We start from the raw sequence: 14,913 nt of genomic DNA on the forward strand, positions 1-14,913 counted from the left end.
GGCTGAGGCAGGATGATGGCTTCACCCATTTTGGCAGGGAATTCTGTGATATAACTTGAGGAGAAAACTCCTTTTTTGGCGTTCACATCTTAGATTTTAAATCATTGCATGATCTAGACAAATGAGGCATGCTGTGTTCCCAGTTCATGTGAGTCTGAGTAGAGGCTCAGAAATCCAGTGACACCTTGGACTGTAATAGAAAGTGCAATGAAAGCCTGAGCTGTACTAAAATGTTTTCAAAACAATTTAAATGGTGTGTCAGGGTTAGGGATGGTGGACACCAAGCAAGTCAGCCCTTCTTAAACACAGGAGAACTAATGCACATATGAACTCAGAGAGACTAAAGAGAATTCTCAGGGCCTGTGATGGTCTATACTGCATGGCATATCAGTGTAGAGAAAAGAAATAGACACAAGCTCCAGTCCCAAACCCAGAAACTATTAATAACAAACGAAAAAGTAGTTCTCTCAAATGAAGTCTCCCTGAGGATACAGATCCCATTCAGATGGGCAGGTCTGCAGGCCAACACAAAATGAACTCAGGGGCCTCTTTGGAGGTCCTAGGTCTCATAATGTTTTGTCAGGCCTTTTATCTTTTTTTTTTTTTTTTTTGCTTATTTATCTTAAAACCCACTAGCTGTTCTCTTCAGGGTCACACCCTAGCACACTCCATCTAGGTGCCTTCTTACCATCTCCTCTAAGTGAGTGGAGGCTCCCTGTGTATTTCCACACCCTTGTACTTTAAGTATTTTCAAGGCAGGGCATATCCTCTCTCACTGAGTCCAGACAAAGCAGCTCAAATAGAAGAACATGTCCCACATACAGGCAACAGATTTTGAAGGAGGCCTCCACTCCAGCTGTTAGGGGACCCACATGAAGACCAAGCTGTACATCTGTGTGGGGAGGCCTATTCCAAGCCCATGTGTGTTCTTTGGTTGGGGGTTCAGTTTCTGAGAGCATCAAAGGTCCCAGTTGATTGACTCTGTTGGACTTCCTACAGTGTCTTTATCACCTTTGGGACCTTTGCTCATATATTATGGCTACCAATGTTGGGTTTTTATTGGAATCTACTGTGTGTGAACATGTCCTGCATCTATATGAATTTCTCATGGTTTTTCAATGGCTCTTTTTGCTCTATATCTTTATTTTGTTATATCCCAATATGTAGCAGTTACCTAGGTCTTATATTCCATCTAGGTCTTCATATTTTACCTGGATCCCAAGAATGTGTTGGTGGTCTAGAAACCATGAGATACTGAAGTGATTTCTCTCCTTACATCTGTGTGTCTCATAGCTGAATTCAGGTTTGGCAACAAGTGCCATTGACCATTGAGATATCTCAAAGTCTACTAGGCTCCCTAAAATTTTTTTCTTAAAAACACTATTTTTTTTCATTTTTTGTTTTTAGATTTTTCAAGACAGGGTTTCTGTTTAACAGATCTGACTGGTCCAGAACTTACTCTGTGTAGTGGCTATTCCTGGTTGTCAACTTGACAATATTTGGAATGAACTACAATCCGGAATTGGAAGGCTCATCAGTGACCCTTATCTGGAGGCTTGGAGATCCTTATCTGGATCTTGGTTTGAAGATCTTGAGCCATAGTGGCTATGGATTCCAGAAGATTGAATCTCCGAGTTTAAGGAACACACCTTTAATCTGGGCTATGTCTTTCATCTGGGATTAAAGGTGTGGTGGAACACACCTTTAATCTGGGCTACACCTTCTGCTGGAGACAATATAAGGACATTGGAAGAAGGGAGTCTAGCTCTTGCTCTTGTTCCTTTGCCTGCTTGCTGCGTGAGACTGAGTAACTGCTAGATCCTTGGACTTCCATTCACAGCTGCGACTGAATCATTGTTGGGAATTGGGCTGCCAACTGTAAGTCATCAATAAATTCCTTTACTATCTAGAGACTGTCCGTAAGTTCTGTGACTCTAGAGAACCCTGACTAATACAGAAGTTGGTACCAGGAGTGGTTCTAGAGTAACAGAAGTACAAGGATGAATCTTTTAAAATACTGGAATTGGCTTGTTGATCCACCAGCACTTTCAACTATTGAAACCTCTCCAGATTCTCTCCCTCCTGGGAGGTCAGAGAATTTTGAAGACCCATGGTTGAAACTATATTCCGAACTTAAAGAAGCTAATGACCTTGATTTTCTTAATGAATTAGGTGATTCAGTGCACAAAGCTTTCTACAAGATGGGGAAAAAATTGGAAAATGATTTTACTGGCTGGCTGCTCTTAGTATCTGTGGAAAAAATGATGAATGAAAGGAAGGAGTTGTGTGATAAAATCGAAAGGCTCCAGACACAAGTAAACGATCTAAAAGTTGCTAAGTGTGTCCTTGAGGAGAATCTTCTCTCTTGTAGCAATAGAGCTCAAGTTGCAGAAAATCAAACAGAAACTCTCATTGTAAGGTTGGCTGAACTACAGCGAAAATTCAAGTCTCAGCCTCAGAGTGTGTCGACAGTTAAAGTAAGGGCTCTAATTGGCAAAGAATGGGATCCTACAACATGGGACGGGGATGTGTGGGAAGACCATGTTGAAACTGAGAATTTTGAATCTTCAGATTCTCAAGGGTTTGACCCACCTGAGGAAGTAGTACCCTCAGCCCCACCCCTTGAAATAATGCCTTCCACACATGAGGAAATTAATTTTGCAGAGTCTGATAAACCAGCAATGACTTTCACTACTGATGTTTCTCAAGGCCCACCAATAGTTTCTTCTAGACCTGTAACCAGACTCAAAGCAAAACAGGCTCCTAGAGGGGAGGTAGAAAGTGTAGTCCATGAGGAAATTCGCTACACTACTAAGGAGCTTAATGAGTTTGCTAATTCATTTAAGCAGAAACCTGGTGAATATGTGTGGGAATGGATTTTAAGGGTGTGGGATAAGGGTGGAAGGAACATAAAACTAGAGCAGGCTGAGTTTATTGACATGGGTCCTCTGAGTAGAGATTCTAGGTTTAATACGGAAGCTCGCATAGTTAAAAAAGGTGTCAAAAGTTTGTTTGAATGGTTGGCTGAGGTGTTTATCAAAAGATGGCCTACTGGAAATGACTTGGAGATGCCTGATATTCCGTGGCTTAGTGTTGATGAAGGGATTTTAAGACTTAGGGAAATTGCAATGCTAGAGTGGATATATTGTGTAAAGCATAATTGTCCACAATGGGAAGGTCCAGAAGATATGCCTTTCACCAGCTCTATAAGACGCAAATTGGTGAGAGGGGCACCAGCACATTTGAAGGGTTTTGTTCTTTCCCTTTTCCTTGTGCCAGATCTTAGCATTGGAGATGCTTCTGCTCAATTAGATGAATTAAATTCACTGGGTTTAGTTGGATTCCGAGGTAACAAGGGCCAGGTGGCAGCATTGAATCGCCGGAGACAAGGTGATTCTAGTTATTATAATGGACAGCGTAGACAAAAGAATGTTTATAATAACATACCCAGTAATGGTCAGCACAATAGAGGTGAAATTTATAATGGCATGACTCGGTTGGACCTTTGGTACTGGCTAACCAATCATGGTGTTTCCAGGAATGAAATACATAGGAAGCCTACTGCATATTTGTTTGATCTGTATAAGCAGAAAAATTCTCAAACAAATGAAAGAAAGGCTACATTAGATCGTGGTAAACAGCAATCTCGGCCAGTGAATCAATTTCCAGACTTGAGACAGTTTGCAGATCCAGAACCCCTTGAATGAAGGGGTGGCCAGGTTCCGCTGAGGAAGGATCTTGATAAGACACCCAAAGGTTTTGCTGTTACCCTTTCTCCAGTTCTTCCCCAGAGGGACCTACGGCCTTTTACAAGGGTAACTGTACACTGGGGAAAAGGAAATAATCAGACTTTTCGGGGTCTGCTGGATACTGGTTCTGAGTTGACACTGATCCCAGGGGATCCCAAGAAACATTGTGGCCCTCCAGTTAAAGTAGGGGCTTATGGAGGGCAGGTGATTAATGGAGTTTTGACTGATGTCCGACTCACAGTAGGTCCAGTAGGTCCCCGGACACATCCTGTGGTGATTTCCCCAGTTCCAGAATGTATAATTGGGATAGATATACTCAGAAATTGGCAGAATTCTCATATTGGTTCCCTGAACTGTAAAGTGAGGGCTATTATGGTTGGAAAGGCCAAATGGAAGCCTTTAGAGTTGCCTCTGCCAAAGAAAATAGTGAATCAAAAACAGTATCGTATTCCTGGAGGCATTGGAGAAATTACTGCCACTATGAAGGACTTGAAAGATGCAGGGGTGGTGGTTCCCACCACATCTCCATTTAACTCTCCTATCTGGCCAGTGCAGAAAACAGATGGATCATGGAGAATGACAGTTGATTATCGAAAACTAAATCAGGTGGTAACTCCAAGTGCAGCTGCTGTACCAGACGTAGTTTCGTTACTTGAGCAAATTAACACATCTCCTGGCACCTGGTATGCGGCTATTGACCTGGCAAATGCCTTCTTCTCAGTACCTGTCCATAAGGACCACCAGAAGCAATTTGCTTTCAGTTGGCAAGGCCAACAGTATACCTTCACAGTTTTGCCTCAAGGATATATTAACTCTCCTGCCCTGTGTCATAATTTAGTTAGAAGGGATCTTGATCGTTTGGATCTTCCACAAAATATCACATTGGTGCACTATATTGATGACATTATGCTGATTGGACCAAGTGAGCAGGAAGTAGCAACCACTTTGGACTCATTGGTAACACATATGCGTATCAGAGGATGGGAAATAAATCCAACCAAAATTCAAGGACCATCTACCTCAGTGAAATTCTTAGGAGTCCAGTGGTGTGGAGCATGCAGAGATATTCCTTCTAAGGTGAAAGATAAGTTATTGCACCTGGCCCCTCCTACAACCAAGAAAGAAGCACAACGTTTAGTGGGTCTATTTGGATTCTGGAGACAACACATCCCTCACTTGGGTGTGTTACTTAGGCCTATTTACCAAGTGACTCGGAAAGCTGCTAGCTTTGTGTGGGGCCTGGAACAGGAGAAGGCCCTTCAACAGGTCCAGGCTGCTGTGCAGGCTGCTCTACCACTTGGACCATATGACCCAGCAGACCCAATGGTACTTGAGGTGTCTGTGGCTGATAGAGATGCTGTTTGGAGCCTCTGGCAGGCCCCTGTAGGTGAATCACAGAAAAGACCTTTGGGATTTTGGAGCAAAGCTCTACCATCATCTGCAGACAGCTATTCTCCCTTTGAAAAACAGCTCTTGGCCTGCTATTGGGCCTTAGTGGAAACTGAACGTTTGACAATAGGACACCAAGTTACTATGCGACCTGAACTACCCATCATGAGCTGGGTACTATCAGACCCTGCAAGTCATAAAGTGGGACGCGCACAGCAACAGTCTATTATCAAATGGAAGTGGTATATACGTGATCGGGCCAGAGCGGGTCCTGAAGGCACAAGCAAGTTACATGAAGAAGTTGCTCAAATGCCTATGGTTTCTACTCCTGTTACAATGCCATCTGCTGCCAAACATGTGCCTATAGCCTCATGGGGTGTTCCCTATGATCGACTGACCGAAGAGGAGAAGACTAGAGCCTGGTTTACTGATGGCTCTGCACGTTATGCAGGCACCACCCAGAAGTGGACAGCTGCAGCATTACAACCCCTTTCTGGGACAACCTTGAAAGACACAGGTGAAGGGAAATCTTCACAGTGGGCAGAACTTCGGGCAGTGCACATGGTATTACAGTTTGATTCCAAGAAGAAATTGCCAGATGTACGATTATTCACTGATTCATGGGCTGTAGCCAATGGATTGGCTGGATGGTCAGGGACTTGGAAAGATCACAATTGGAAAATTGGTGAGAAAGACATCTGGGGAAGAAGTATGTGGATAGATCTCTCCAAATGGGCAAAGGATGTGAAGATATTTGTGTCCCATGTAAATGCTCACCAAAAGGTGACTTCAGCCGAGGAGGAGTTCAATAATCAAGTGGATAAGATGACCCGTTCTGTGGACAGTCAGCCTCTCTCCCCAGCCATCCCTGTCATTGCTCAATGGGCACATGAACAAAGTGGCCATGGTGGTCGAGATGGAGGTTATGCTTGGGCTCAGCAACACGGGCTTCCACTCACCAAAGCTGACCTGGCTACAGCTGCTGCTGATTGCCAGATCTGCCAACAGCAGAAACCAACACTGAGCCCCAGATATGGCACCATTCCTCGAGGTGACCAGCCAGCAACCTGGTGGCAGGTTGACTACATTGGACCACTTCCTTCGTGGAAAGGACAGCGTTTTGTTCTTACTGGAGTAGATACTTATTCTGGTTATGGATTTGCCTTTCCTGCACGTAATGCCTCTGCTAAAACCACCATTCATGGACTGACAGAATGCCTTATCTATCGTCATGGTATTCCACACAGTATTGCTTCTGACCAAGGAACTCATTTCACAGCCAGAGAAGTACGACAGTGGGCCCACGATCATGGAATTCACTGGTCTTACCACATTCCCCATCATCCTGAAGCAGCTGGTCTGATAGAAAGATGGAATGGCCTTTTGAAGACGCAGTTACAGCGCCAATTAGGTGGTAACAGCTTGGAAGGCTGGGGCAGAGTTCTTCAGAAGGCAGTATATGCTTTGAATCAGCGCTCAATATATGGTACAGTTTCACCCATAGCCAGGATTCATGGGTCCAGGAATCAAGGGGTGGAAAACAGAATAGTTCCACTTACTATCACTCCTAGTGACCCTCTAGGAAAATTTTTGCTTCCTGTCCCCATAACTCTAGGTTCTGCTGGCTTAGAAGTTTTGGCTCCAGAGAGGGGAGTGCTCCTACCAGGAGCTACAACAAACATTCCATTGAACTGGAAGCTCAGACTTCCCCCTGGTCATTTTGGGCTTCTAATGCCCTTAAACCAACAGGCTAAAAAAGGAATAACAGTGTTAGGAGGGGTGATAGATCCAGATTACCATGGAGAAATTGGATTACCTCTTCACAATGGTGGTAAGCAAGATTATGTCTGGAGTGTAGGAGATCCCTTAGGGCGTCTCTTAGTACTACCATGTCCTGTGATTAAAGTCAATGGGAAACTACAACAGCCTAATCCAAGCAGGATGACAAAGGACGCAGACCCATCAGGAATGAAGGTATGGGTCAATCCTCCAGGAAAAGAGCCAAGACCTGCTGAGGTGCTGGCTGAAGGTGAAGGAAATACAGAATGGGTAGTAGAGGAAGGTAGTTATAAATACCAATTAAGGCCACGTAACCAGTTGCAGAAACGAGGATTATAAAGTAATATGAATGCCCATTGTAAATTTACAAATGAGTTTGCGATTGTACGAGGAATAGTTATATCATGTTAGGCGTATTTACAACCTTGTTATTGTTTCATGTGAACATGAGATATTATTTGTGTCAAGTTGACAAGGGGTGGATTGTAGTGGCTATTCCTGGTTGTCAACTTGACAATATTTGGAATGAACTACAATCCGGAATTGGAAGGCTCATCAGTGACCCTTATCTGGAGGCTTGGAGATCCTTATCTGGATCTTGGTTTGAAGATCTTGAGCCATAGTGGCTATGGATTCCAGAAGATTGAATCTCCGAGTTTAAGGAACACACCTTTAATCTGGGCTATGCCTTTCATCTGGGATTAAAGGTGTGGTGGAACACACCTTTAATCTGGGCTACACCTTCTGCTGGAGACAATATAAGGACATTGGAAGAAGGGAGTCTAGCTCTTGCTCTTGCTCCTTTGCCTGCTTGCTGCGTGAGACTGAGTAACTGCTAGATCCTTGGACTTCCATTCACAGCTGCGACTGAATCATTGTTGGGAATTGGGCTGCCAACTGTAAGTCATCAATAAATTCCTTTACTATCTAGAGACTGTCCGTAAGTTCTGTGACTCTAGAGAACCCTGACTAATACACTCTGTAAAACAGGCTAGCTCAAATTCAGAGGTCCACCTACTTCTGCGTCCTTAATTCTGGGATTAAAGGCTTATAGTAGCACCTCATGGCTAAAGTAGATTTTGGTTTTATTTCTTCGATTTGGATTGGTTTTGAGAGAGAGAGTTTCCCTATTTTACAGGTTTCCCTGTTCCACACTTTAACCTGTAGATCAGTATGGGCCCTATAGGTCCACATCCCTCTGCCTGCAGGGTGCTGGGATTAAAGTTATGTGCAACCCATCCCAGCTCTGCTTTAATTATAAAACAGATCCTTAGTCAATAGGCTTCACTGGTTAATAATTAGCTACTTAGATAAAGCTAGCCTTGAACTCACTGAGCCCAATCTACCTTTGCCTCAAGAGTTCAGGGATTAAAGGTGTTTGCCACCATTCTACTTACAGATTTATTTCTCTTAAAGATTTTTTTCTCTGTGTTTTGGTGTTTTCTGTGCATATATGAATGTGCACCACATGTATGCCTGATGCCCACATTGTTGAGAAGGAGGGTTCAGATTTCAAGGAACTGGATTAACAGATCATTTCAATCCACCATGTAGGTGCTCAGAATAGAATATTAACAGGTGCTCATTATTGAGGATCCAACTCCTCAGCACAGGTCCCACTCCTGATTTCATCTTGGGCAAACATGCTGGTCTGATCCTACCTGACACATTATCTGTTTTCTGTCTACAAAGGGCAGCATCAGCCTCAGACCCTCTGTTTTCTGTTTCTCTTTAGGTCTATTTAAAAACAGAATCACATGTAAGTCTCAGGATGTCCCTCTATTTACAATATGGCTGAGGATGGGTTTTAATTGATCCCTCACTCCCAACTCTTGAATTGTGAGTTTCCAGGCATGGCTGTCATATCTGCTGCATGCACTGCTCCAAAGAGGACTCCCTGTATGTTTGGTAGCTCCCTACAAACTGAGTGTACACCCAGCACACTTGGACAATGTTAATGGAATCAGGCCATGCTCCTTCCTCTAACTTTTGTGTAGGTACTACTGCAGTTTATTGAAGCATCCAATTCAGTCCTAGAGCTCCAGAACTTATTCCTGACTATTAAAAACTGTCTCAAATCCAGTGACAATACTATCGATGAATTGTTTTATGTCTATTATCAGCAATAGATTGAACCCTGATCTGACACAAATTAGACTGACTTTGTGTGCATGAATAAAAATTTGCCCAAGTGTGGTGTTTCATATTAATCCTAGCAGGAAGAAGAATGCTGAGACAAGAGGATTGCTAGAACTTAGAGTTTGGAAACCACTCTAGATTCACACCAAGACCCAGTCCTGTACCAAACTCAAAACTATGTAATAAAAAAGCAAATGAAGGGGGAAATCCACAAATTCAGTGATGTGCTGTTAAGTAACAAATAGAATGTTTGAGGGGTGTTGTGCTATGGATGTATTCTCACAGAGAGCTCTAATGCAATCAACGAAGTGGTTGGATGTTACATATAGAATTAAAAGGGTGGAGTTTAACCATCTAATCCAATTCTAATTCGAGGTTGAAGGGTGTAGGTGCAATAGGGAAGGTTACACAGAGAGGCATATAATGTCTTCAGTGGAGACAGAAAATATTCAGACCTTGAGGTAGAAAAACTGCCTAGTTTGTCTAGGACTCAGAACTGCAGTACTCACAACGGGTATGTAATTGGTTTCCCTAGGGTTAATCAGTTTGATGCAGTTTGATTTTAGACTCCAGGATAGTACAGAAAATTTCATTTTCTGTCTCTTTAGTAAAACACATTGAAGACCTTGGGTTTCATTCCCAATGCAGTTTTAGCCTCTTCTCCAATATATCTCTATGATAGCTTGTATACTTCATTAGTGTGCTTTATATATTTCTTTGATACAAGAATTTTCTAAGCCCTTGGGCATGTTGCTCTGGGTTTCCTGGAAATCAGATCATTCTGACTAACCTGTTCCTTCATATATCCTTTCACTGAAATGATGGTCTTCTTTGTTTTTGTGAGACCCTGGCTCACATTGTAGCCCTATAGAACATGTAACTTTGATCATCATTAACTCCCAATAGCAGAAATTACAATTCTGAGTTAATCAAATGTCTCACCTTAGTCTTTGCTTTAGATCATTTTCACATGTTTCACCTGATTTCCTGATTTTTCTTTCCTTTCCTTTCCTTTTCCTTTTTCTTTTTCTCTTTTCCTTTTCTCTTTTCCTTTTCCTTTTCCTTTTCCTTTTCCTTTTCCTTTTCCTTTTCCTTTTCCTTTTCTTTTGTGTGTGTGTGAGTGTGTTTGTGGAGGGGTTTGGTATGCTTTTGGGACCCAAGAGAGCCTGAAAGTTGTAGGAACCCACAGTTGTCATCCTCCTTAGTGAGAATTCAATATTGATCTGCAACACAAGACTTTTGTTTGTATTTTTTTTTTGCACTGGTTTTTTTGTATGTTTCTTGTTTGTTTTTTGCTATTCAGTTTTTGATTTGTTTTTTTTTCTTTTAATTTTTATTACTAAATTTAATTTCTCTTCAATTCATTTTTACCCTCCATTTATTATCCCCCTCCTGATCTGCCACTTGATTGCTCCTCATCCCATTCCTCCTACTTGTCCCTTGCCCCCCTCCCTTTTTTTTTTTTTTTTTTTTTTTTGGTTTTTGAGACAGGGTTTCTCTGTGTAGCCCTAACTGTCCTGGAACTCACTCTGTAGACCAGGCTGGTCTTGAACTCAGAAATCTCCCTGCCTCTGCCTCCCAAGTGATGGGATTAAAGGCATGTGCCATTACTGCCTGGCCCTCCACCCATTTTTTTATTGATCACTTCATTTATTTACATTTCAAGTGTTATCTCATTTCCTGGTTTCAGCTCTGCAAGCCCCCTCTCATGATCCCTCCTCTTTACCACTAAGAGGGCACTCCCCCACCCACCCACACACTCCTGCCTCACTCCTCTAGCTTATCCACTTCACTAGGACAACAAGCCTCCACAGGACAAAGGACCTCCTCTCTTATTGAAGCCATATAAGGAATCATTTGCTACATATGTATCAGGAACCATAGACCCACTCATGTATGTTTTCTGGTTGCTGACTTAGTTCCTGGGAAATCTGAGGGGTCCAGTTAGTTGATAATTTTTTCCTATGGGATTGTAATCCCCTTCAGCTTCTTCAGTCCTTCCCTTTCTCTTCCATTGTGGTCCCCAAGCTCAATGCAATTGTTGGTTGTGAGTGTCTACAATTGTATTAGACAGTTATAGGCACAGGCTCTCAGAGGACAGCCATACCTTGGCATCAGCAACAGTGTTGGGGTTTGGTGTCTGCTGATTTTATAGATTCCAAGATTCCAGTCTCTGGATGGCCTTTTCTTCAGTCTCTGCTCCAATTTTTGTCCCTGTTTTTCCTTTAAGTAACAATTCTACGTTAAAATTTTTGAGATGTGTGAGTGGCCCCTTCCCTCAAAAGGGAGCCATGCATATTCATTGGGGGTTGCTTCATCAAGCTCTATCTCCTCTATGTTACATATTTCAGCCAGGGCCAGCTGTACTGGTTACTGGGAGTCTCTCCCATTTTGCATTCTTTCATTCTTTCCTTTTTTAAAGAAAGAGTAACAAATAAAAATATTTTGACTCCAAAATTAGGTGTCCATTAGAGTAATAGAGAGATTCCCATGATGCCAGTTTGAGAGTCTTTACACCACCAGTTTAGGATGAAGAGGTAAATTGGTGGCTTTATGACTGTCATGGCAGTAACTCAGAAGCTAAGTGGTTGATGTGATGGTGAAGGAATATTATAAAGTTTGTCTTGAATATATATTCTTTCTAACTGCTTCCCCAGGAGCCTTCTTACTGAAGACCTGAGAGGATGAGTGGTCAGACCCCACCCACACGCACTCTGCTGACACATGAAGCTTTGATCAAGTCCTCTCTGGAGGAGTTGCCTACTGTGGTCTTCCCAGCACTATTCAAAGAGGTCTTTGCTGGCAGACACACCAATCTCCTAAAGGCAATGGTGGCAGCCTGGCCTTTCCCCTGTCTCCCTGTGGGACCATTGATAAAGAAGCCTAACCTAGAAACCTTGCAAGCTCTGCTAGATGGAGTAGACATGAGACTGACAAGAGAGTTTCACCCCAGGTAAGCAATATCCATGTATTGTATAAGGGAGCATGAGGAGTACACAATAGACATTGCCAGGGAGATTGGCTTTGTACTAAATGGTTCAGATGCTTCTAATCACATCATCAAGTAGGGATACAAGGTTCTTGAAAGCTATTGTTTACATATACTGAGGAAAGTTGGATATGGATTAGAGTTGAATATGGACTAGATTAGATTTAGCCTTACAGTAGAATGAGCTTATCCCTGGCCTTCCCACAACTAGTAATAATAATTAAATTTTCTAATTAATAATTAATTAATCTCTAAGGAGAAATAATGGTTACCTTACTGAAAGAAAAGTAATCAAGTGTAATGAAGTCCAGGAAAGCTTCTGTAGCATACCTGAGTCCACCTTGGATATCAGGTGCTTAAAAAATCAAACACCTTAGTAGGGAGGGGAGCTGAGTTTAGATATATGTAGCAAAAGATGATTCAGGGTCTGCTAACATTCATTTGTTTCAACCACAGGAGGGCAAAACTTCAGGTTCTTGACATGAGAAATATGTACCATGCCTTCTGAAACATGTGGGCTGATGCAAATGACAGTGACTGTAAAGCAGAGACATTGGATGAAAAGCAGATAGTGAAGGTCCTTCTGAGATATGCACAGAGGCAGCTTCTGAAGGTCATAGTCAAACTGTCAATCAGTTCCCACTTCAATAAATCAAAGGCATATTTCTTGAATTGGGCCAAGCAGAGAACAGGGTCCCTATATTTCTGCTGTACAAAGATGAAGATCTGGGATCCACCAGACCAAGTTATCAGAGAAATCTTTGATGTTTTTGATCCAGAGCACATCACAGAATTAGAACTCAATGCTTACTGGACTCTGTTACAGCTGGCACATTTTGTTCCCTACTTTGGGCACATGAAAAATCTTCAAAAAGTCTTCCTGGCACCCCTCCACAAGAATCCCTCCCCTATTATCAATATAACAAGTGCCACAGAAGCCAAGTGTGTTCACAAGATTATTTCTCCATTTTCCCAATTCAACTGTCTCCAGGATATCTTCATGAAACTTGTCCATTTTCTAAGAGACTAAATCAGGTTCCAGGGTAAGCAAGAACGGAGAGCTGGGTCAGGTACAAAAGCAAATCTGTCTATCTTAAGATTCGTGGTCCATGATGCCTGACAGTCACTAGGAACAAAATTTAGACATTCATAAGACTCTGAAAGTTGTGTCTTCTTTCCATGTATACTGAAATATACAAGGGGAATAGTACAAGTTAAAATAGTATCTCAAATGAGAACTCATGGGGTAGAGAAGTGATTTGGTGTAAAGAGTAGGACAGATCTTGTAAGAATGAGTTGTAATTCTTCCTGGAATCATGCCCGCCCAATCAAATGGAAAAGGAAGAGAAAGGGGAGTGTATAGAGGAGTCAGGATACTCATTAGTACAGTTTGAACATGAGCTATATGCTCAGATCTGTGAGAACAGCCTTCTATCTTCCCCAAGTGCCAATGGGAGAAACGTTTTGAGCCTAAGTAGCACTGAGTGTATGGGACAGGTGGATGTAAATTAGAGCAAGGATGACTGCAGAAGGAATGATAGAATGTAGATTCAATGAGTCCACAGAATTTATCAAAATCCTGTCAGGAATTTCTTAGATTAGAAGTTCTTCTGTGTGCTTTCTTGGCTTAAATGATGAACTGGTTTTCAGCTTGAGTGTGAGATCCAAGGATGAATTGTGGGATTGGAATGACTGAGCAGATCCAATAGGAAGCATCATAGAGGATGTACTTGATCCTTTTGTCAAACTGAGCTTGGGGCCCCTGGTTTATTCTACCTCTGTGTACATCCCAGCCAAACCTTTACAACACTACTTGTCAGAAATAACCCTCTGGTCTCCTCTATCCCTAGGTGCCTGATGACTCCCTTCGAGACCTTCTCCATCACCCAATGCCTAATTTCACAGAGAGACTTTGATTTCTTTTCTTGCTCCCACAACCTCTTTAAATTAAAACATCTGGAAATAAGAGGGATGATCTTATATGCTTTGGATCTTATGCCTCTGAGAGGTCTCCTACAAAAAGTAGCAGACACTCTTGAGTTTCTGGATTTTCAGTGGTGTAGGATGAAGGACTCCCAGATCAATGCCCTCCTACCTGCCCTCAGTCAATGCACTCACCTCAACCAGATCAACTTCTACAACAATGACTTCTCCATGTCCACCCTGAAGGAGCTTTTACAGCACACAGCCAACTGGAGCAAGATGAATGTGGAACAATGCCCTGCCCCTCTGCAGTGCTATAATGAGTTGGGTCATGTCTCTGTAGAAAGATTTGTCCAACTTTGTCAGGAGCTCATGTATACTCTCAGAGCTATAAGGCAGCCCAAGAGCATCTCTTTTGCTACAGATAGCTGTCACAAATGTTGTAAGCCCTGTGTCTATGACCAGGACCCTATACTTTGTTCTTGTTTTCAGTAAACATAGATACAGGACTTCTGGATATGAATAAATGACAGGCTTGGAACACATCTTTAATCTGCAGTGCTCAGAAACTGTGATTTCAGACACTTCCCATATGGTTGGAAATAAAGAGATTTACAGTGACTGGGACCCTGAAGGCTGAGCTTGACATGGGGAACATTTCGATGGAATCTGATAACAGGGGGATTGTGGTCAGAAAAACAGTTTGGCGTTTATATGTGGCTTCTGCCCAGACAGTGTATATATAGATGCTTTTTTTGTGTACTCATAAACCTAGATGATCTCTCTCATGGGTATTTGACTGTTAACAACATCACTATCAGGGTCAGGGTCTAGAAGGTTGAATGGGTCCAGGATTGGTAAGACACTGTTTTTTTATGAAGAAAGGTAAGTTTTAGGTGATAAATGGCATGTATAAAATGAAAGTATTCGTGACACCTTGTCTCT

At 42.4% G+C, this 14,913-nt stretch overlaps 1 protein-coding gene across 1 annotated transcript; it reads left to right on the plus strand.

Annotated features, from left to right (window-relative positions):
• Positions 1–7,707: 7,707 nt before the first annotated feature.
• Positions 7,708–14,702, plus strand: AA792892 (expressed sequence AA792892). The gene is made up of 3 exons (NM_178894.4): positions 7,708–7,816; positions 11,714–12,009; positions 13,896–14,702. The coding sequence occupies exons 2-3, from the start codon at positions 11,741–11,743 to the stop codon at positions 14,461–14,463; spliced, it is 837 nt and encodes a 278-aa protein (NP_849225.2). The 5' UTR covers positions 7,708–7,816; positions 11,714–11,740; the 3' UTR covers positions 14,464–14,702.
• The last annotated feature ends 211 nt before the right edge of the window (positions 14,703–14,913 follow it).

Source organism: Mus musculus, chromosome 5, assembly GCF_000001635.26.
Source record: "Mus musculus strain C57BL/6J chromosome 5, GRCm38.p6 C57BL/6J".
Taxonomy (NCBI): Eukaryota; Metazoa; Chordata; class Mammalia; order Rodentia; family Muridae; genus Mus; species Mus musculus.

Excerpts from the sequence above, each read along its gene's own strand:
- AA792892 (NM_178894.4), top strand. The coding sequence starts at position 11,741 with ATGAGTGGTCAGACCCCACCCACACGCACTCTGCTGACACATGAAGCT. Across the intron at positions 12,010-13,895 it reads ACAAGAGAGTTTCACCCCAG|GTGCCTGATGACTCCCTTCG; the intron begins GTAAGCAATATC and ends CTCTATCCCTAG.